The sequence below is a fragment of the Trachypithecus francoisi genome, unplaced genomic scaffold (assembly GCF_009764315.1).
Source record: "Trachypithecus francoisi isolate TF-2019V2 unplaced genomic scaffold, Tfra_2.0 Lachesis_group3, whole genome shotgun sequence".
Taxonomy (NCBI): domain Eukaryota; kingdom Metazoa; phylum Chordata; class Mammalia; order Primates; family Cercopithecidae; genus Trachypithecus; species Trachypithecus francoisi.
In genome coordinates, this window is record NW_022681468.1 from 7,293,554 (window position 1) to 7,315,486 (window position 21,933).

The following is a 21,933-nucleotide window of genomic DNA, read 5'->3' on the forward strand; positions in this document are numbered from 1 at the left end:
ATCTATCAGACAAAGAGGCCAGTTGAAGTCTCTACAGAACATATCTACTTGGGATTCATCTATACAGAGATGACAACTATAAAGTCATGTTGACGGATGGAGGGATGGAGAATGAAGAAGGAAGGAGTCTGGGTATAGAACTCTGTGAACTTGTACCAAGTAGGAAGAATCACGAAAGGAGAGTGTTTACCCAATGACAGGAAGGTAAAACAGACTTGAATGTACTTATGATTTATCCACTTGTGGACTAAGAATCACCAAGTAAGAGAAAGGGAAAAACACTGGTCCAAGAAGTAGGGAAATCTGCATCCTTCATTGCAAAATAAACCAAGGGATGTCAGCTTTAAACCAGAGATGGTAGTCAACAATGACAAATGCAAAAGAAAAGTTAAAGGACAAGGAACTAAGGAAAGTTTACTTTAATTAGTGATTAGTTGTTTTTTAGAGACACTGAAAATTGTGATGGTTGCATGACTCTGAAAATACTAAAAACTACTGATTTGTACAGTTTAAGTGGGTAATTTGTATGGTATAGGATTATACTTAAAGAAAATACCTACATACACATATAAATAAAATAACATTTTTAGAAGTGTAATAGGACAGAAGGTGTAGAAACTGCAAGGGGTGGTAAAGAATGAACAGACTAGGAAATAGGTTATTCTTTTTTACTCATTTTTAAATTTTTTGAGACAGAGTCTCCCTCTGTCATCCAGGCTGGAATGCAGTGGTGCTCACTGCAACCTCCGCCTTCTGGGTTCAAGTGATTCTCCTGCCTCAGCCTCCTGAGTAGCTGAAATTACAGGCATGAGTCACCATGCCTGGCCAGAAACAGGTTATTCTTTTGCGGCATCTGTTCTCAAAGAGAGTAACAGGTAATAGTAGGGAGTTTTTGTTATTGTTTTGGTTTTTATTTATTTTTCAGCATGAAGGAGAATGAAAAATGTCTGCAGCCAGAAAAAAAAAAAAAAGGAATGACTAGAGGAGTCAGAACAAGGGAGGCTAACTGGTCAAGGGATAATACAAAGCATAGTAAGAAAGTTAACCTTAGAAAGAAAGCTCTTTTTTCCCCTAAGAAGGGAAGGAAAATTTTGAGAAAGATATTTTTAAATAATCTTTTAAGGGGGAGGAAGTATCTCCATATTCTCTAGGAAGTAGAATACCAAGATATCTGTTGAGAAGAAAGGGACAGAGTGGGGAACAGTGTTAGGAATAACCCAGTGGAGATGAAACTGGAATGGAAAAGAATCTCGGTCCACAAGTGGATAAATCATAAGTATATTCAATTTTGTTTTACCTTCTGTTACTGGTCAAACTCCTGGTCCCTTTAGGTTCCAAGGCAGAATATAAACAATTCATGAAATGTAGTAAAACTATTATGGACATAAACAGAATAGAGATAGTCCTCAAAATCGTAGAACTCCCTGAAAAAGTTTTTGCCTCAGGTCTATAAACCTGTTCCCTATTACTCTTCAATTAGAGTAAAGAGTAAAGTTATAAATTTTCTCATTAGCAGCTCGTGATTCCTGTGAAAACGACTGAGATTTATGAACTCTGCAAAATGAAAATCCATACACAAGCAACCTGTCAAGGCATTTTAGCAGCACCTTTCAGGAATGGGCTTCCTAAATATCATTTTACATCTTAAAAGACTAAATACAGCCAGGCGCAGTGGCTCATGCCTGTAATCCCAGCACTTTGGGAAGCCGAGGCGGGTGGATCATGAGGTCAGGAGATAGAGACCATCCCTGGCTAACATGGTGAAACCCCATCTCTACTAAAAATACAAAAAAAGAAAAAGAAAATTAGCCGGGTGTGGTGGCAGGCACCTGTAGTCCCAGCTACTCGGGAGGCTAAGGCAGGAGAATGGCGTGAACCCGGGAGGCGGAGCTTGCAGTGAGCTGAGATTGAGATTGCGCCACTGCACTCCAGCCTGGGCGACAGAGCGAGACTCCGATTCAAAAAAAAAAAAAAGACTAAATATATTTTCTACATTTAGAATTATGGAAACAATAGTAACTATCACCACTCAAATTATCTCACCCAATATTGAAATCCCCTCTTAGTTTGGCCACTTACCAATGAAACCTCATTACTTTATAAAACAGCCTATGGCACTGCTGGGTATCAATAACTGGTGTTCACATAATTCCTATATTCCTATATTGATTTGTATCTGTTCTGTTCATCCCCTAGATCTGCTACACAGATGGCATAAAAGAATGCATGAATGAAATCTACCTTTCAGCCACTCTTTAACTTCTACCAGGGTCCTTAAACTAACCTTTGAAAATACGTTTCCCTTATCTATTGTCTTTCAAATAGGTAAAAGGAATTTTTACATTCTCTTCTCTAGGGTAAACAAATCTAACCATTTTTTCTCATCGAGCCTTTTTTTTTTTTTTTAGTGTTTCAAGTCCTCCCTAAATATTAGGAATCAAAACAGATATGACGTGCATAGTACATAGGAGGGGTGGTAACTAACATTCAGTAATATGTCCATTGTGTGTCTGCTGCGTTGCAGCCAAGCATGCAAGCTAGTTTTCTTATTCTCACAATTTATCACTGAGAAAATGGAGCCAGAGACACGAAGCAACCTGACTAATTCACAGCTAGCAAGCAGCAGCCACAATTTGTCTTACTTTATACGAAGATACTGCCTTCCCTCAATCTAGACACTGCTTTTCTTCTGTAAGTGGAACATTACATCCTAGAACCACTTTTCTCAAGCCAGGAAAACTGAGTTTTTGTAAATGTAATCACACCAACTAAATTTATTTATTTAAAAAATTTTTTTGAGACAATCTCACCTAGTAAATTTATATCTGGTTGGTTCTGGCCTATTACTATATTTCAGCCTTTAAGAACTCTTTGATTTCCGAGTGTCATCTAATGTGCAGCTGATTATCACTACAGGGTTTGAGTGCATTTATTAACTTGAGAATCATGCTGCTTATATATTTAAAGTCGGTAATAAAAAGTGTTAATCAGAGCAAGGGCAAGACCAGAGTCCTGTAGCATATCTCCAAAGACATCTCCCCAGGTTTACATCAACCCATTAATCAACATTTTGGGGTTGGTAATTTGCATGGATATCAATCCATCTAACCACACCTTATCTAATGCATATTTAACTCTTGTATCTAGACACAGTATTAGAATCTTGTTGCAAGACTGTGTCCTAAATAAACTTAAATGAACTTATGTCCAGCAATCCCCAATCACCACCAGTCTAGTAAACTGTAACAAAAGGAAATGATTTGTGTCACCTGGCTTTTTCTTGAGACAGGGTCTTGCTCTGTCGCCCAGGCTGGAGTGCAGTCACGTGATCACGGCTCACTGCAGCCTTGATCTCTGACTCAAGTGATCCTCCTGCCTCAGTCTCCCTAGCTACCACAGGCATGCACCTCCACATCTGGCTAATTTTAAAATTTTTTTTGTAGTGATGAGGTCTCACTATGTTGCCCAGGATGGTCTTGAACTCCTGAGCTTGAGTGATCCTCCAGCTTTGGCCTCCCAGAGTACTGGTATTATAAGCGTGAGCCACCACCTCTGGCCTCACCTGGCCTTTTCTTATTGAAGCTCTGTTGGCTTGAGGGAATCAGCTCTCCTTTCCCAAGTACTCATAAACTTGTTGGCTCTTCCAATCATAAACTTGTTGGCTCTTCCAACAAGATTCTAAAACAGTTTATTAATAGGTTCCTAGCAGCCAAGAGCCATCGAATGGTTCTGTGTGAAAACTGAGACATTTACCAGACTCTAGTCTTCTATCATTAACTGCACTTTTAGGATTTTTCAAAATTTATGAATAATGATTTTATAAAGTCATCTGCAAATACTCTGGTATACAATTTACCTGAGCTTAAAAATATGATCACTCTGTAATCTCCTCAGTTACCTTGAATTCCCCTAGATTTTTTTGTCCTCATCCAGTTTTAAAGAAAACAAGCAGAAAACACTGTCCTCCCTTTTAGACACTCAGCAGAGTCACTGCTTTCAAATACAACGTCCTAAAATGAACTAGCCCATTTTATAGGCCACAGCTATGACCAATTTTTCTTTATGACATTCAATTTTAGAAACAGCATTTAACATTTAAGAACCTCATTAACAACTCGATTAGTTTTTATTGCTTGTTGGTGCAAACTACATTTTCAAAATGGAACAAATTTAAACAGGATTTGCCTAGAAATCGACTAATATGCTTGAACACCGCGTCACAGTATAATCGAAATTAGATACAAGAGGGGAAAAAAAACCCTAAAAGACACCAGTGGTAGTCGCTCTGAATAAAACAATCTCGGATAATTACTATATTCATAGTCAAGATTATTTAACAGGTAAGCATCCTAAGGGCATAACTTTAATCCAGATGTCTATCAATACTACTACCATTACCACCATCTATCCATTCTTTCATTCAGCAATACGGAGGGCTTATTAAACGTCAGGCAGTGTTTCAGGCGCTGAAAGCTCCTCGCTTTCATTCTAGCAACATCATTCATACAAACTTTTAGTGGGCACCTACAATTGCAAGGCATTGTGCTAGATATCTGTAAACAGCGATTTAGATCGAGATACACAAACATCACCAAGTTTCCCTTAAAAACACAGAAAACCACCCTTAAGAAATGCTCTTAGAAATAGTTCCTAACCTCAGATGACTTAGCGAAAGCTCCCTTTAACTGGCGATCAAAATTTAGCGAGCACTACCGAGCCTATCTTGGGCAGACAATAGTTTAGGAGCTGTCAGATAACCTCTAGACTTACGCTCCAATTTTCTAAAGAACAATTTCTCTCATAACAAACCAAAGCAACCACCAGGAGCGGGTCCGTAAAGACGATGTCTCGGCAAGAACTAAATCTAACCGCGGAAGTGCCTTTTCCTCATTCTTAGTCGCACCCTCGTTACGTGGCTCTTCACAACTCCAAAGTCGGAGTACCCTAGACATGGAACAACCTCCAAAAAGTCTCAGGCCTAGCCAAGGTTGGGACTAATACGCCGCGAAATAATCGGGGAGATATGAGTTGTCTGCGGCAGTGAGACTGTGCGCGGTTAACACCCCTGCCCCTTTTGCCCAACCCCTAGAAAGTCCCCGAACTCTGACTGTCCCCCAGTGCGAGGGCCGCTACCAGTTCTAGAGTGAGCCCGGCCTCCCTACCCCGCCCCGGCGCCTCAGACCCTCTCTACACGCCCGCCCCACAGCCCCGCGCCGCCCGCTAAGTTCAATGTGTACCGGAGGTTAGCGGAGGGAGGCAGAATTCGGAAAGAGAGACTCTACCAGTGGATGGCGGCGGCTGACCATAACCTACTCCGACCTCCAGATACGCGGGAGGTGGGCGGTGCTGCCCGCAGTCGGTGGGTCACTCACCTCTCGCTTCAGGCGAGCCCCTTAGCGACGTCTCTCCTTGCCGACCGCGGCCATCTTGCATGTGGAATGTCGGGGAACTACGTCATTACGCTGCGTCTTGAGACGAAAACCAAGCGACCGGAGGGGCGGAGAGAGTAGGATGCCTGTCAACCAATGGGAAGAAAGCAGAGCTCTCAAAAGAGGAACAAGCCGCCGCTCTCCTGCCAGCCCGCCCGCCCGCCCCGCGGAACAGTGGCTGCTGCGTGCAGGGGGAGGAGCCAGCCACAGGGCCCATCCCGTCGGTCCCTCCCTTGGAGCGAAAAGGCATTCTGGAGCAACCGAACCTGCTAACGGAACTTGGGCGCGTAGGCGGGGCCCGGGTCGAGATTTGCCCAATCAGAGCTCTGGCGGGGGCGAACGCAGCCAATTGCGACTTCGGGGTTGGCGGCCGCTAAGCCGGCCGCTCTCGCTCCCGGGAGCCGCCAACCCACTGGCTGGGGAGGACCCAGGACGGAACGCTGGCTGGGCGGCGGGGCGGGGCCGCGCCCATGCGTCCGAGGCGTGGACCAATGAGCAGCGGCGGCGGCGGCCCGGGGGCGGGGTCCAGGGCGGGCGGAGCAGGGTTGGGCCGCGGCAGCGGGGCCGTCTCAGGCTGCCGTCCCGCCCCTCCCGTCCGGCCGCCGCCGCCGCCACCGCCGCCACCGCCTGGGGGTTGGTTGAGGCGGACGGCGGGGTCCGGGCCGGAGTGCGTCGTTCCCGCTGCGCTAAGGGAAGCGGGCAGGTGAGTGCTGGCGGCGGTCTCTGCGCGCGCGCGGCCCACGGGCTGCGGGGAAAACTCGCGCTGCGTCTCCGAGCTCTGCGAGGCCGTCCCTCGCCCTGGCCAGCGCCCCTCGGCCGAAGTCCGGCCCGCGCCCCCGCCAGGGTCTCTGCCTGCCGCTCTGGGCCCAGGGCTTGAAGGGGGCAGGTGTGCGCTCGGGGGCCTGGGCGGGGAGGGCCCGGCGGGGTCGGAGGGCGCCGGTCGGCCTCTGCCCGGGCGCCCTGCGGAGCGGGAGGCGCGCGCTCGCCGCTGCCGGGTCCCCTCTGCCGCCCACGCTCCCGGGCCCCGCGCCACCCGGTCTCGAGGTGGTGGCAGGTGCAGGCAGCGCTCTCCCCGCGTTTGGTCTCCTTTCCCCGGCCCTCGCTCCTGCTCTCGGGTGGGGCCCTGGCCCCTCGCGGTGGTCGGCTCGGCTCTGCGCGCGGCCGGGTCGAGCTCTCATTTCCTTCCTTCCTCCCGTCTCCCCGCTGCTCGGGGAAGGCCGTGCGGTTTTATGTTCCTTTATGCGAGTTCTCGGTGCCCACCGGGGTGCCCGGGGACCAGCCCCCGCCTCCTCCCGCTCGGTCCAGTTAGGAAGACGGTCGTAGGAAATAGGTCGTCTTTCTTCCCACGCGTCCCTGGCCGTGCTCCACACGCGCAGTGCCCTACCAGGGAGAGGCATTCAGTGCTTTAGAGTTTGTCATTCCGGCGTTAAACTCTTCTCCTCGTGGCTCCAGCCTGGCGATGCAACTCTGTCTTTCCCCCGTCTCCACTCGGGAAAAGAAGCCGACAGTGACGCGCGCCGCTGCCTGCGGGGCTCACCCTCGTCGGGCCGGGGTTGGGAGGAGGGCGTTTAAGTATTACAGAGGCATTCACGGCTTAGGACCACTCGGACCATGTTATTTTGCTTTTCTAAATAAATAAGGTGATCTTTCAAAAATACTTTTAAAGTGTGCTGACAAATTAATATTGCTTATAAGAATCCTCGAAGAGTTACCTCTCCGTAGCCTGATTGTGGTGCTGATGAGACCACTATAAATGCGTTTGTCAAAACTCAGAACCAGACACTGAAAAGTGTGAATTTTACCTTATATAAAATATACCTCTCCCTCTCCCGTTTTTCTTCTTGAAGTGACCTTGCCAGTATTTCAAAACTGAGCTAAGCAGTAATAATGTCGGAGAAGTGTTTATTATTTTAAGTGAATACCTTTAATCCAAGAATATAGCGAAATAAAAGCAGTCTTCCTCTCCACTGTTAAAATTTGCCAAGACTTGCTTGAACCTTGCTGTATATACTGTGTTTATACGGGCTGCCATGCGTGAAGAAAGTTCAGCAGTACCGGATTAGTCCCAGGGGCCACCGTGATTGATACTTTGGTGAAATTCCAACAGTTTACCAAGGAGTTTTTCTCTGGCCTAAGAAAGTAGTTTGCAAAGCCAAGTTCTCAAACAGCTACAGAACCTCTTTATTGGGACCCCAGACAACCTTGGATTTTAGCCTTCTGCTACCCCTTTCCTGTCTGCCCTCGAAGTGATTATAAGTTAGTATCTGAAATGGAACTCTAGTCTGAAGGAGTGAAATGATTGCTTCTCCAGTGTGCTAACATCTCAGGGCTTTTTTTTCCTGGAATTGGAGTGGTGTTGGATTTGAAGATTAAAACATCTTATGTTTGTATGTACGGTGATAGCGAAAGCTACTGGTAAGAGCACAGTGACTGTCAGTGAGAAAGTGATGGCTACTGCGATGCTCTTCCGTGACATTTTAAATGATAATTAAACTTTCGCTTTAGAAGCCTAGATAATGAGAAAAATGTGGAGGTTGTACTCAGATATTTTTCCTGTTTAAAGCTCAACCACTGAACAACTGTTTTTGTTTTGAGAGTTCTGATAAACGGTCACAACAGCCTCCTTGAAACACAGTACTCTCCTGCCTGGAGGAGAATGACAGGATGACGGCACCGGAGAAAGTATGACCATCAGCTACAAAGGCTTGCTTGGAGTGAATATTTAGTAGACAATCATCGAATTCAATGAAAACCAGGTGCATAGTTTGTGCTGTGTAGAGTTGTAGTAAAAATATAAGCAGTAATCCCACCTCCAAGTCAAGGTTACTCTGAATGCTTTGTGACTAGATGTCAGTGTAGCTTGAGGCGTACCGGGTATCTGAAATGTTTGAATTACAGAGTCTTTTTTCTTATCACGAATCTGAGGTAGGGTTTAGAACTGTAACTAATAATGTATCTTTCTTATGTGTAGTTGGATGACTGTCCCTCTTTGAGAGATTATCTTTAGAGACTGGTTTGCCTATTCCCTGGTTACTGTGCCTGGTGCTTCTTTTGGGGGTGGGGAGGAAGAGTTTCACGTGTGTTTCTTTCCCTTGGACCGAAGTCCTGGGAATGGAATGGTGACTTTGTTCCCCCAAAGAGAACTAGGAGTCATTTATTCCTATGGCATTAAATGTTTTTAACGGAACAGTGAACTTATCTTTATTCTTACGTTACTTTGGATTTTCCTTGTGGCCAGTTATAATATTTGCTTTCTCAATTACCTACCATTATTTTTGGGCCCTTTTTTATCAGTAAAAAATCTTCTGATTAGCTGTGCCTCTTTACTCTCCTGCTACAGTCGCAGAAGTGTTTATCTGGGTAACAGTTTGTTCTGGGTCGTATTTAACCAGTCAAGAGTATTAGACTAAAGATTCTTGCTTTTACAATTTTCTACAGTTTTTACTTTTGTTGCCTTTACAATGGATTTCTGTCCATTGGATTTCCTTTTATCATCTCATTTTTCTATTCATAACATTGAAGAGGTTGACTATTTTGATATGCAAATATAATTAATTTACATAATTACTCAAGTTAAAAAATTTGTCAAAATATTAATATATATAATGTATTTTCCTATTACAAAGAAGCTTAGACTTGGCTTTTTTTTTTTTTTGAGATGGAATTTCGCTTTTGTTGCCCAGGCTGGAGTGCAATGTCGCGATCTCAGCTCACTGTGACCTCTGCTTCCTGGGTTCATTCTCCTGCCTCAGCCTCCTGAGCAGCTGGGATTACAGGCATGCGCCCCCACGCCTGGCTAATTTTTTATTTTTAGTAGAGACGGGGTTTCTCCATGTTGGTCAGGCTGGTCTCAAACTCCCAACCTCAGGTGATCCGCCCACCTTGGCCTCCCAAAGTTCTGGGATTACAGGCGTGAGCCACAGCACTGGGCTGAGACTTGGCTTTTTAAAAAGTCGCTTAATAGTCTTTTGAAAAAAAATTAGCATCTGCAAGATTAAGAAGTCTTGCTTTTTAACTCAAGCCAGAGATTAGCTGTGTTGACCCCGTTTCCACTTGGGAGTCTCCTCTAAGTTTTGGGAATAAACAGACTGTAAAAACAAGAGGTAAAAACACAGATATTGAACATTTTCAACTGAGATAAAGTTGAATGGAAGAAAACTGATTCCAAATGATTATAAAATTCAAATACCAAAGTTAAGACTTTGCAATTCTTTTTTTTCTTGTATCAAGTGCTTTCCAAGTAGAAGCGAACTAGTAAGTCCATACAGTCTTGGTTGACAATGGAAGACACATCTATCTTTGATGTTAAGATTTTGAAAGGGATCTACTGATTACTAAGCCAAAGTGAATTCTTAGCCTTTTACGAGCCTAACCTCAGTACTGGGATGGGGAAGTAGGGGAGGGCAGAGGGACAGAGCAGGAAGAAATGTTTCCACTGTTTTTTAGAAGGACAAAAAAATTGTCTAGAGAATGTAGATAATCAGGTGTCTACACGGAACTTTTTATTTTTAATTTTAAATTGACAAAAATATTTGATACATAGAACTCTTAATAAAATGTGCACTATCTTAGGCCTATCACTATCTATGATCCTGAGTTTCACTTTCCTTTTTTTAAGAAAACAATACATTAGGACGTAACAGGTCTAAGAAATTCTTCCAACTAAATGGTTTACAATGTTCAGTCTCAGAAAATAGACATGCCTTTTCAATATCAGCAGTTTTCTCTTACACATATTTGAGAGGAAGTAAGGATTAGTGTTATTAAAGCTGCTTTTACCATAAAATATTTACTGGTGTCTAATAACATTATTGGTTTGTTGGTTGTCATAATTTAGCATTGCTGCGTGTCATGGTCACCTCATGGTTCTGCGTTTTTCCCCCGCAACAAAAGTGTGGCATTGCAGAGATCCCTGTGGGATGTGCTGGATGGAATGGAAGCTGTTTTGGAAGTTTCGCCCATGTCCCAATTTAACCTGCAGCTCCTCCTATGTATTTGGACAAAGCCAGCAAAATAACTATATTTTTAAAAGGCCAAAGAAATAAAACCTTTACATGCGTATACTTTATCACTGCAAGGGAATAGTATTATTTTGAATATCAGAGATAACAGTGAACCTTTGGAGCTCTCATAAATGGGTTGGTTTTGAGCCGAACTCATGAAATATTATTGAGTGTCAGTAAGATTTGTCATTGAGGTGTGCTGGTGAGACTCTGACACAAACTGAGTCTATCATTTTGCATAAATTACTCAGTCTCTGTAAGTGTCAGCTTTCTCATCTGTAAAGGGGGCTTATTAATACCTATCTGATACTGTGTAAAATGCTTACCTCAATTCCTGATCATGTAATAAATGCCCAAATGACGTGATTGTGGTGGGGACGATCATGTTGGGGAACTGCCATAGGACACAGGACACGGCAAGGATGATCCTGAAATAAGGAACATGACAGCATGAATACTTGCATTTAGGTTCAAAAACTCAGTTGTTGATATAGCACATCTATCTTGCTGAAGATCATGAAAGACTTTAGTTGTGACCGTCTTGCCCTAAAGGCTGTGAGACCATGTTGTATCATCTTTGTGTTTCAGATTAGATTCTCAGAAAATGTGCAGGAGTGAGGGAATGAATTCACTTGGCTCATAGAAAAGCTAGGGCAGTCTTAGGAATATTAGTCAAATTTCTTTGAGTTCCAGGAAGGTGGATAGTCCATCTCCGAACACATCTGAAGGGTTTTGTTGACTTTGAAAAAGAAAAAACAGTTCATTGAAGTATAATATGCTTACGTCGTTTTGCTCACTTTTGAGAAATGTGTAGTAATGAGGGGCACATTAGGCCTGGAGAAGACAAAACTTTGGGGAGACATAAAAGCTGACAGGTCAGAGAGGACGGTGAACTTCTCTGCAATATTGTACTGGAGGGGCTCACAAAGCGGGAGATTGTCTTGGAAGTGAACGTGCAGCTCTGCTGGCCACCTAAAGGCAGAAGCTTTGAATCTGCCTTTTTCACTTACTGACAATCCGCCTTAGGCTGTGTGTTTGTTAATCAGGAATAACACGCTGGCTCTGTCCTGCCTGTCTTAAATCCCTCTCAGACTTGGATCAGGTGAAGTACTGATCGTGACTGCTCCATAACATCAGGCGCCATGCGCCGTACACGCGTAGGGTTGAGAGCGGGTATAGGTCTCCTCTAATCCTGATGCTCCTTGGTTCTAGAATCCAGAATCCTTATGTTAAGGAATGTGGGTGGTTTGATGGATTACAGCTGTTTCTTCACACATAACATTGTCTTTTTTATTTTAGAAAGATATAATAGGAAATGATTATTCATGATACCCAGTGATTTTTTGCTTTACAAAAGGTTTTTTTTGGTAACTTCTGTTAAATAGGAGCCTATGTGAATTTATTTGCAATTTCATTCAACGGCAGTTTAAAACTAAAACCTATGTAATGAAAAGTCAGTCAGAAATGTTTAGTTATTTCTAAAATTATTGTGTTATTGGAAAAATAGCAAAAAAAAAAAATGTGAAAAGCAACAACTGTACACTTATTTATTTATTTATTTTTGAGACAGAGTCTTGCTCTGTGGCCCAGGCTGGAGTGCAGTGGCACGATCTTGGTTCACTGCAACCTTTGCCTCCTGGGTTCAAGTGATACTTGTACCTCAGCTTCCCAAGTAGCTGGGACTATTTTTAGTAGAGACAGGGTTTCACTGTGTTGGCCAGGCTGGTCTTGAACTCCTGACCTCAGGTGATCCGCCTGCCTCGGCCTCCCAAAGTGCTGGGATTAATAGGCATGAGCTACTGTGCCTGGCCAACAACTGTATTTTTAAAATCTCAAGTTATAATACTTAAATGGGACAGCCCAAATTGTTCTGTATCAAGATTAAATTTTGATCAAATTAAAATTTTGTTTGCATGCAATTTATAGATCTGTATACATCCTGGTACTTAAGTAGTTACTGAGTTGAAATTAATTCCACCTTCTTCCCTGCCTGTTTGCCTTGATTTCTTGGTACTTTTAAGTTGTGGCACATCAGTTCTTCTTTTGTTTGTTTGTCTGTCTGTTTGTTTATTTGTTTTTGAGACAGAGTCTCACTCTGTCGCCCAGGCTGGAGTGCAGTGGCTGGATCTCAGCTAACTGCAATCTCTACCTCCTGGATTTAAACATTTCTCCTACGTCAGCCTCCTGAGTAGCTGGGATTACAGGCCTGCGCCACCATGCCAGGCTAATTTTTGTATTGTTAGTAGAGATGGGGGGATCTCACCATGTTGGCCAAGCTGGTCTTGAACTCCTGACCTCAAATGATCCACCTGCCTCGGCCTCCCAAACTGCTGGGATTGCAGGTGTGAGCCACTACCCTTGGCCCAATTCCTCTTTTAATTAGAAGATTGGAATGATAGGTGCCGGTTTGCCATGTAAACTAGTATGAGTTGGTATGGCATGGTGCTGCTACTAGGCCCTGCTACTATGCAAAGCCAGAACACGTTTCTGATATATATGAGTTTCAGCTAACATGGTACCATGGCACTTTGTCAGTATCTGTAGGAAAGGAAACATTGCACAGTTAAATACTTTTCAGTTTGGGAGTGCTTTCATTTTCCTAACTCATCATCCTATAATTTGTGTATTTAATTCTGAATGTAGTAATCTGATCCTGCTGGCCGGCAAAGTATTTTAGTAAGAGTGAGAAAAGAGTATTTCCTTTTCTTCCTACACGAAGATTAGGCACTCACCCTCTCTGGAGTAGGCTTTACAGCTGGGAGCCTGGGGTGGAGGAAGCCATCCTTAGGACCATTCTCTCCCTTAGTCAACCCAGCTGTGAAGTTGGGTCAATGCAGGATACATTGAAAAACAGATGCTGTGCTTGAGCTAAGGTTTCCTGGATAACTTGCCAGATAAGTGTAATCAAAAATGTTTATTCTAGTTCTGTTTAGTTGAAAGCAGCATTTTCAAGGGAACTCAAGAAATATACAAATAAATATCCTTTCCATTCAGAATGTTTGAAAAAAAATGCAAGTGAATTACATCCAAATCTGTTCATTATGTGTGAACTATACTTTGTAAAAATGGGTTAGGTATTTAGCACCCTTTCCCCACCTCCACCTCCACTCCCCACGTTAGCCAAGGTCACTAAATGTGCTTTCTTGTTTCTCAACCCATTTATTCCACGATTCAAATTAGATGGAAAATAATCGCTTGCGTGGCAGAGGTGGTGGTTGATTACAGATGCTCCTGTGTATTAGGCAGCACTTTAAATAATAATTGAGTATGTCATTCATTCCTCTGTCTTCTAAAGCCTGTCTTGTCTGTTAAATGGGGTGGTTGTTGATGGACTTCTAAGTGGTATATGGTGTTTTAAAGGGCCAAAGTTTGAAGATGCTGTAAATTTTAAAAATATCTTGATGGTGAAGAAATGTAGACACGTGTGAAACTCTTGGCTTAGCTGTTCCTTTTTATAGATACCCCTTCCTCTGAACGACTAACTATAATTGTGTAAATCATGTATCAGTCCTGTATTGCTACTCTTCATATTTTCTTTTAAGTATTATTTAAATCATTTTTTTGGTCCTATTTTCCTGTTTTAAGATAATTCAGTAAGTGTTTGTAAATTATACTGACTTCCTTCTAAACTTTGCAGAAAAACATTTTTGGTTTAGTATTATACCTTCTGGCTAATACTTGTAATTTAACTTGAGTGTGTGTGTGTGTGTGTGTGTGTATACACATATAATTAATTTAGTATGCATTTATGTTTTCCTAATATAAATATTGGAAATAAATATTGAAAATAAACATTTGGTCTTTGTGGGGACTTGATGAATGTTTAATATATTTTTTTCATGGAGAGCATGAAGGATGTTCAGAATACCTATTTGACTGTTTCATTTGTTTAAACTTGTAGTTTAGCCCCAAATTCACTGAGATCATGAAAAGTATTCACTGTATATAACAGACTTTCGAATCATAAATGAGAAGGGTAGTTATTTAAATCCATAAGGTTGGGGAATTTACACGGCATGCATCTTTTTTGATAGCTAAAAGAAGGCAATATGGGTTGAATTTAGGAAACCACACATACTGGATACTAACACCTTCTCACACTGATCTTAAAATTTAGTCATCCTTCTTGAATTGTACTTTATTTCTTGCCCTTCTATGTTTAGTTACTTACGTGTTTTAGGAATTATCCATGCTGCTTTATTTTGAGTGTGAGTCTTGGTTTCCCAGCCTCATCCTTGGGAACTGCAGTCCTGGTTTTGTCCAATTTTGTTGTCTTCTGCAACAGCAAACATAGTATAGGCACAGAGACGTTGTGCAGCTTAATCAAGCTTGCCTATACTTAGAGTCCACTTACATGCTGGAGCTAATGCAGGATTTCAGGTTTGAAGCTGGGGTCTGCTACTTGGCAGCTGTGGTCTCTTGGCCAAGTCACAGCCTTCTCTAAGTCTCCTGACAATGGGCTGTGGTCACTGCCGGCCTCAGTGGGCTGTGGTGGGGATACAGTGAGGTCAGGGGCAGATGCTCATGTCCTCGGTCACAAGTGCCCACGGAGCTTTTCCCTGTACTTGGGCTGTAAGCGTTCCTTTTCTATCAGAAACAGACTAATTCCTGCTTTATTGCTTTCTGAAGACCAGTAATGCTTAAAAGATTCCAGCGTGTTTTTCAGAGTCTCTCTTATTAAACTTAATGTCCTAAAGGTTTTCTATCTAAAACTGGATTTTGAAAAGAGATCATCTTGTAAAAATTTTTTTTTAAGACAGGATTTTGCTGTGTCGCCCAGGCTTCAGCCCAGTGGCTATTCACAGGTGTGATCATAGCTTGCTGCAGCCTCGAACTCCTAGATTCAAGAGAGCCTCCCACCTCAGCCTCCTGAGCAGCTGGACGATAGGCATGTGCCACTATACCCCACAGAACCGTTTTTTAAGTGTGATATTACATAAGCTTAACCCTCACCCCTGTCCTTCATGGTGTGGCCAATCTGTAATTATCTACACCTCTCTATATAAATTTGTATTTTTACTTCTTTTTTTTTTTTTTTGAGACGGAGTCTCGCTCTGTCGCCCAGGCTGGAGTGCAGTGGCTGGATCTCAGCTCACTGCAAGCTCCGCCTCCCGGGTTTACGCCATTCTCCTGCCTCAGCCTCCCGAGTAGCTGGGACTCCAGGCGCCAGCCACCTCGCCCGGCTATTTTTTTTTTTGTATTTTTTTAGTAGAGACGGGGTTTCACCATGTTAGCCAGGATGGTCTCGATCTCCTGACCTCGTGATCCGCCCATCTCGGCCTCCCAAAGTGCTGGGATTACAGGCTTGAGCCACCGCGCCCGGCCTGTATTTTTACTTCTAAGAGTTACCATAGTGCCTTGGTAGAATTAAATATTAAGTAAATGTTTCATTTGGCTACCGTTTAGTAACTGTTGGGAGCAATGTGAAAATTAGTAACTCTAATATATTCAAATATGCTCTCCAAAGATTTTCTTTTACTCAACAAATTTTGACCTTCTATGTGTCTGTGACACTCTATTAGACCCTATGGGTAATACAGAGATGGAAGCTTTGGGTTTTTTTCTGCCACAAGACAGTGGGTAAAAGAGTTCAGACTGCAGTGGATGAGGTCACAGAGGTTCAGGGACTGTGCTGTGGAAGTGTGGTGAGGAGACCTTGTTAGTGAGGTGGGGTTTTAGCCAGGTGAATTTTAGGTGGACGACCCTGACATACTCACCAAGGGGTCAGGGCATTTCGGCTGAAGTAATAGAGCGAAGAGCGTGTACGTCAGGGAGTGACAGCCAGGCCAAGGCGCTGAGGGAAGGTGGGATGTGGGGAGCTGGCAGACTCACAGGAAGCCTGATGTTTTAGGGCCGAACGTAGTAAATGTAGGGCGTCTGCCTTCAAGATGCTTTGAGTTAGGGTGTCCCACAAATCCTAGAATTAGTGCCAAACCATACTGAACCCAGAGACAAAGGAATCTTACAGACAGTGATGGTTCCAAGTTCACAGTTACAGAGCTGGTACTGAGAAACACTGGCCTTCAGTGACTTAGGTTCTTAAAGTCATGCTAAAGGCCAGGTGTCATGCCCGACTGCCTGGGATTCGGGGGACAGGGGACTAAGGAGAGCCCTCGGACAAGGTGGACCCGGCCAGTGGGGAGGCTTTACTGGAAGAGCTCTGGAAACTTGTTTCTGGGGGGAACAGATTGAGGAGATGACTTGGGTCTAAGATCCTGTGCCCTAGGGAGATACTTTTACTGGAAGAAGGATAGGCAGTTCCCCCGCCCCCATCCTTAATTAAGACGAAGATTCTTTCTGCCTAACGTAGGCTAGCCACTTTTTCTACTTTATAGCCTGTATCCTTGTGGGAGGGAAACAGCCCAAAGAGGTTGCCAAAAGACAGAATCCCAACAGAAGCCAACCCTTTAGCATCTGTAATAACCTTGAGTTTGACCCTTTCTGACTGACTTTTTTGGGTGTGAGGATTGCATGGAGGAATCTAGAGTTTCCCTTAGGGCACAGGGGACATTTTGGTAGAGCCTTGAAGTATATGAAAAATCTTGCCAGGAGAAGACAAGGGGACAGGCAGTGGGATAGCTGCATTCCAGAAAAAGGGAGGAGCATGAGCAGTCCCCTGGAGCTGTGTTGTGTAAAGGTAGGATGAAGCTGGACACGTAAAATGGGGTGAGGCAGTTCAGTCCTCGAAGACCTTGCTAGGGAGGTTACACATTATCCTGTGAGCTATGGAAAGACGTGTGAGTGAAAGAAACCTACACAGTGTAGAATTCCACTTATATGAAGTTTAAGAATAGGCAGAACTAATTGATGGTAATAGAAGTTGGCATGTGGGCTAACTGGGGAAGGACTGGTTGGGTTCGTCAGGACTGCTGGCAAGGACTGGTGTGTTTGCTACCTTCTGCAAGGGTGGGGCCTTGCACATATGGGGATGAGTCCATGAATTCGTGCACTATGTGGTTTGTAGGTTTCTGTTTTTTTTTTTTTTTTTGAGTCAGGGTCTCCCTCTGTCGCCCAGGCTGGAGTGCAGTGACGCCATCACAGCTCATTGCAGCTTCAAGGGATCCTCCCACCTGAGCCTCTTGAGTATCTGGGGACTACAGGGTTGCGCCACCATGCCCAGCTAATTTTTATATTTTTTTGTAGAGACAAGGTTTCGCCATGTTGTCCAGGCTGGTCTCGAACTCCTGGGCTCAAGCAGTCTACCTGCCTTGGCCTCTCAAAGTGCTGGGATTATAGGCGTGAGCCACTATGCTCATCCTATGCAGTTTGTATCTTATACCTCAATTTATTAAGGCTGACTGTTGACATTGTGGTGGGGGAGGACTTGTAGGCAGGGAAATGAATCCCAAAGGGATTGAAAGAGCTGGAGATGAAGGTCTTAGCTAGGAGTGGCTTCAATGACTGCATAAACATCACCCTGCAGGACTTTCGAAGATTGCATTCTAGCATATCTGCCTTCCCAGGGGCTATGGTGTGTTTTGAAATTACACCTCTGCTGTATTTATACACCTGTTACTCATTTCTAAGAGCCAGCAGTTTTCTGGCTTAGAAAAGAAATCTTGAGAACAATTGGAGTTATAAGAACTTGACTGTAGTATTACTGTCAGTGGAATGTATTTTGTTTTCAAATCATTGTAGCCATATTTTTAATGGTCTGCCATGTGGAGCAGGAATTAGACATTTCCTGTCTGTTCCAAGGGAATGGAAACCTGGGTAGAAGCTTCAGAAATGGAGATTGTAACCTGACCTAAGACCTGTGCGGATGCTTTTCCCTGGGAGCTCAGGGTGGCATCCTCTGTGTAACACCTGCCCTGTGTTGAGGCCTGGGCTGTATGTTGGGGTTACAAATAGAAACAAGACAGGATGTCTTCAAGGAGCCTGTTATCTGAAGGGAAGCTGGTAGATGAGCAAGTACAGTGGGGCCCAGCGATAATGGGAGAACATACAAGGAATTGCAGAGGTGCAGAGAAGAGAAGATTGTGACTAGGGGGACCAGGTAGACTTTAAGGGGATTCCTGGACAGTGTTTTTAGAGAAAAACCAAGAGTTTGTGAATAAGTGACTAAAATTTTACAGTCAAAGTGTGAACGAGGAGGCAGAGATAGGCACGTGATGACCGCTGTAGAGGGACTGGGAGCCCTTGGTGTTGCTGGGAGGGTGTTTTACCTATTTTTACCGGTTTCCATTTATTCCAGGATGACTGACACTGTATATTTTACACTGATTTTTAGAAGACTTATTAGATTAATGTGTTACACATTATTCTTTATACATTAGATACATAAGAGAAGGTAAGCTTGTTAGCCTGTTAAAATAATGTGATTTCCTACTATTTAGGGTGGTGGCAGCGTGAGGGTAGATTTAAGCAGCAGGGACAGGCTTGGGCAGGGAGATGTATGAGACTAGTGTTAGGGTCTAACTATGAGGACGTGTTCAGGAGGTGCAGGAGGAAGTGGCTGGAGCTGCGCAGGTGTGGGCTGAGCGGCTGCTGGCAGGAGTGTTGGGGGGGTGCGCTCCATATCCCATAGTGTTTGACCTGGAAGAGCCCCCGCTGCTATGTACTTTTTTTTTTTTTTTTAATCTGTATTTAAACAGAGGCAGTGTGGTAGTGGTTCTGAGTTCAGATTCTAGCTCTGCTTCTTACCTGATGCATGACCTTGGACAAAGAGAAGGGACTTAACCTTTCTGAGAATGTCATCTGAAAGATGAGGATGGTATCTACCGCTTAAAGTGTCAAGGAAGATCAAATGAAGAGCTGTGTCTTAGCTCAGCACCTGGCAGAGGGTGAATACTGAGCTCCAGGGAACAGCTGCTGCTACATCAATGAGCAACTGGAGTTGGGTGGATCGCTGAGGGAAGACATTGGGGGAGGTGAGGGGCTGCAGGCAGAGCGAACAGAGCCTGTTTTGTAGCTGTTGGTGGGCACCCCTGAGAGAGCCGGTGCGGAACAGCCTGCCATCCAGGCACTTACTGTTAAGAGAAGGGAAAGGGTCTTGGAACTCCTCATTGGAGTGACGTTCTTGCCTCATTTACAGGCTTCCACAGCAGAAGGTCTTGCAGGCAAGGCTGAAGGGAGAGGCCAGCTAAGCCATTGCTGACAGCATGCTTCTGCATCTCCTCCTGCCAAGCCAGCAGACCCACTATATTTGGAAGTGTGATTAACGTCCTTATTACCAGACTCCTTGGTGGTTTTAGTGATTTTCAGGTTAAGTTCGATGGTCCTCCAGAGATGCCCTCCGCAGATGTGGGAGGCCTGAAATGCCCAGAAGGGTGGAGGTGCTCTGTCCATGCTGTACCCTTGCTCTTGGCTGTGAGCCGGGACCATGGGGAGCTTTTTTCTCTTCTAAGATGGTAGTTCTTAAGCATAGGAAAAGGTACTTAAACTGTCTTGTCATCCTGCCCTCCCCTCACTTAAATTTTCTGCTTTTGATCACAGAAAAAGAATTCCTTTTATTACTGCAAAAGTTTTACTATTTTTACCAGTTTCCTTTTATTCCATGATGACTGACACTGTCTTTCTTTTTTTTTTTTTTGAGACAGAGTCTTGCTCTGTCGCCCAGGCTGGAGTGCAGTGGCCAGATCTCAGCTCACTGCAAGCTCTGCCTCCTGGGTTTACGCCATTCTCCTGCCTCAGCCTCCCCAGTAGCTGGGACTACAGCCTGGCTAGTTTTTTGTATTTTTTAGTAGAGACGGGGTTTCACCATGTTAGCCAGGATGGTCTCGATCTCCTGACCTCGTGATCCGCCCGTCTTGGCCTCCCAAAGTGCTGGAATTACAGGCTTGAGCCACCGCGCCCGGCCGACACTGTCTATTTTATACTGATTTTTAGAAGACTTATTAGATTGATGTGTTACACATTATTCTTTATACGTTAGATACATAAGAGAAGATAGGCATGTTAGCCTGTTAAATAATGTGATTTCCTACGATTTTAGCACATGACCATATTTGCATGGATTCAGTTACAACAGAATCAGTGATCATCTGTATAGTGGGAGAATATGTTTTAAACCTTTGTCCTAGCGTACTTCTTCACATGGTGATAGTTACTTCTTTTTGTAAAAAACAAATGGACTGAAGTCTGCTTTTTGATTCTCACTTGAGATGAAGTGTAACTGACTGGGGCTCCTGGAGGCCATCCTCGTGGTGGTTTGTTATTCGTTAGCTTATGGATCGTCCTGCCAGCTTCTTGGCTGGACACTTTCTCCATCTTCCTGGGTCATCATCTTAGCCCCTTGTCTCTAGAGAATCAAAGCCAGACACCTCTGGCAGTGACTCTCATCCTCTCTTGAGTGGCTGCCTCGCTAGGCTTCCCTAGAGACCCCCTCTCCAGCCGGGTTCCCTGCTTCACTGTGCTTCCCTCACGCTTCTTGTCCTGTCCCTGTCTTTGAATTGCCCCATCTGCTCTTCACACATCCACGTCCCTTACTTTCTTTGAGACCTATTGTTAAAAACACTTGCGAGCAAGCGTTATCTCGTAGGGTCTTTACCCAGGACACCAGAAAAAGAAATGTGTAGTATTAGTATTTAGAGGTTCTCAAACGGGGGAAAAAGAAACTCTGGCGAGCTAGTGTAACTCCTACATTTTGTGCCATGGGAAATCCCAAGCTCGCCAGAGTTTCTTCCAGCTCTAAAACGTCTTCAGCATTTGTCCAGAGAGTGTAATCAGTTGCTTATGATACAGTTATGGTTAATGGGAAGTGATTATTTTAAGGCAAAGTGGGGAGAGAATATGTAGGTCTTTACGCCCTTATGTGTATGATGTATGCATGGTTTTTATCTCTCTAGTACACTGGAGTATATTAGTATGCACAATGAAATCTATGTAATTTAAAAAAAAATTTAGAGTAAAATTTGCTCTACTATAGTTTTTGTAGATGATAAAGAATGAACTTTTCTTCCAGAGACTACAAAGCAGATTTTTTTCCCCCCGTTTGAGAACCTCTAAATACTAATACTACACATTTCTTTTCGTGGTAGAAAACTTCAGGATATGGCATATGTAAGGTAAAATCAGCTTCTGAAGACTAAGACACTGCCGTGTGTTGAACATGTTTTATTACTTTATTTTGTTCTTTGGTAATGTAATTTTATCTCTTTTCTTTCTCTTCTCTGTAGTCAGAAAAATGGGTAAGAAGAGTCGAGTAAAAACTCAGAAATCCGGCACTGGTGCTACAGCAACTGTGTCACCGAAGGAAATCTTGAACCTGACCAGTGAACTGCTACAGAGTAAGTCCTTCTCTGGGCTCTCCCTGCCTTGATGTGGTGGCTGTGCCTTTTTCTTCTTTGTCACCAGGATGGGGAAGCATGCATCAAACAAGCTGGTGTTCAGGTCCGAGCTGATTAGCTGTGGGCCTGGACGAGTCACAGAGCTTCCCAGACTTGCAGTCCTCACCTGTGAGGATGGAAACACCTGTGGGAACCGTGTGGCTGTTAACAAGGCTTGGGTGAAATAATTATGAGCTTCAATAGCACAGTCACCTGGAACATGGTCTTCCCTGA

The 21,933-nt window shown here is 44.0% G+C and overlaps 2 protein-coding genes across 3 annotated transcripts in view; one reads left to right on the forward strand and one right to left on the reverse strand.

Annotated features, from left to right (window-relative positions):
* CCNK (cyclin K) overlaps positions 1-5,853 on the reverse strand; it is a 31,023-nt gene extending 25,170 nt beyond the window's left edge. Inside the window, 2 exon segments of the mRNA XM_033191369.1 lie at positions 5,373-5,515; positions 5,696-5,853. The gene's annotated coding sequence lies outside the window, so the exon portion shown is untranslated.
* Positions 5,854-5,924: 71 nt separating this feature from the next.
* Positions 5,925-21,933, forward strand: part of SETD3 (SET domain containing 3, actin histidine methyltransferase) — an 85,994-nt gene continuing 69,985 nt past the window's right edge. The window contains exons 1-2 of one of the 2 annotated variants that reach the window (XM_033191367.1): positions 5,925-6,132; positions 21,550-21,660. In XM_033191367.1, the coding sequence (XP_033047258.1) occupies positions 21,558-21,660 (103 nt within the window). In that variant the 5' untranslated portion in view covers positions 5,925-6,132; positions 21,550-21,557. Of the gene's footprint in view, positions 6,133-8,164; positions 8,186-21,549; positions 21,661-21,933 lie in introns of those variants that run through there. The other variant, XM_033191368.1, reaches the window with a different exon arrangement.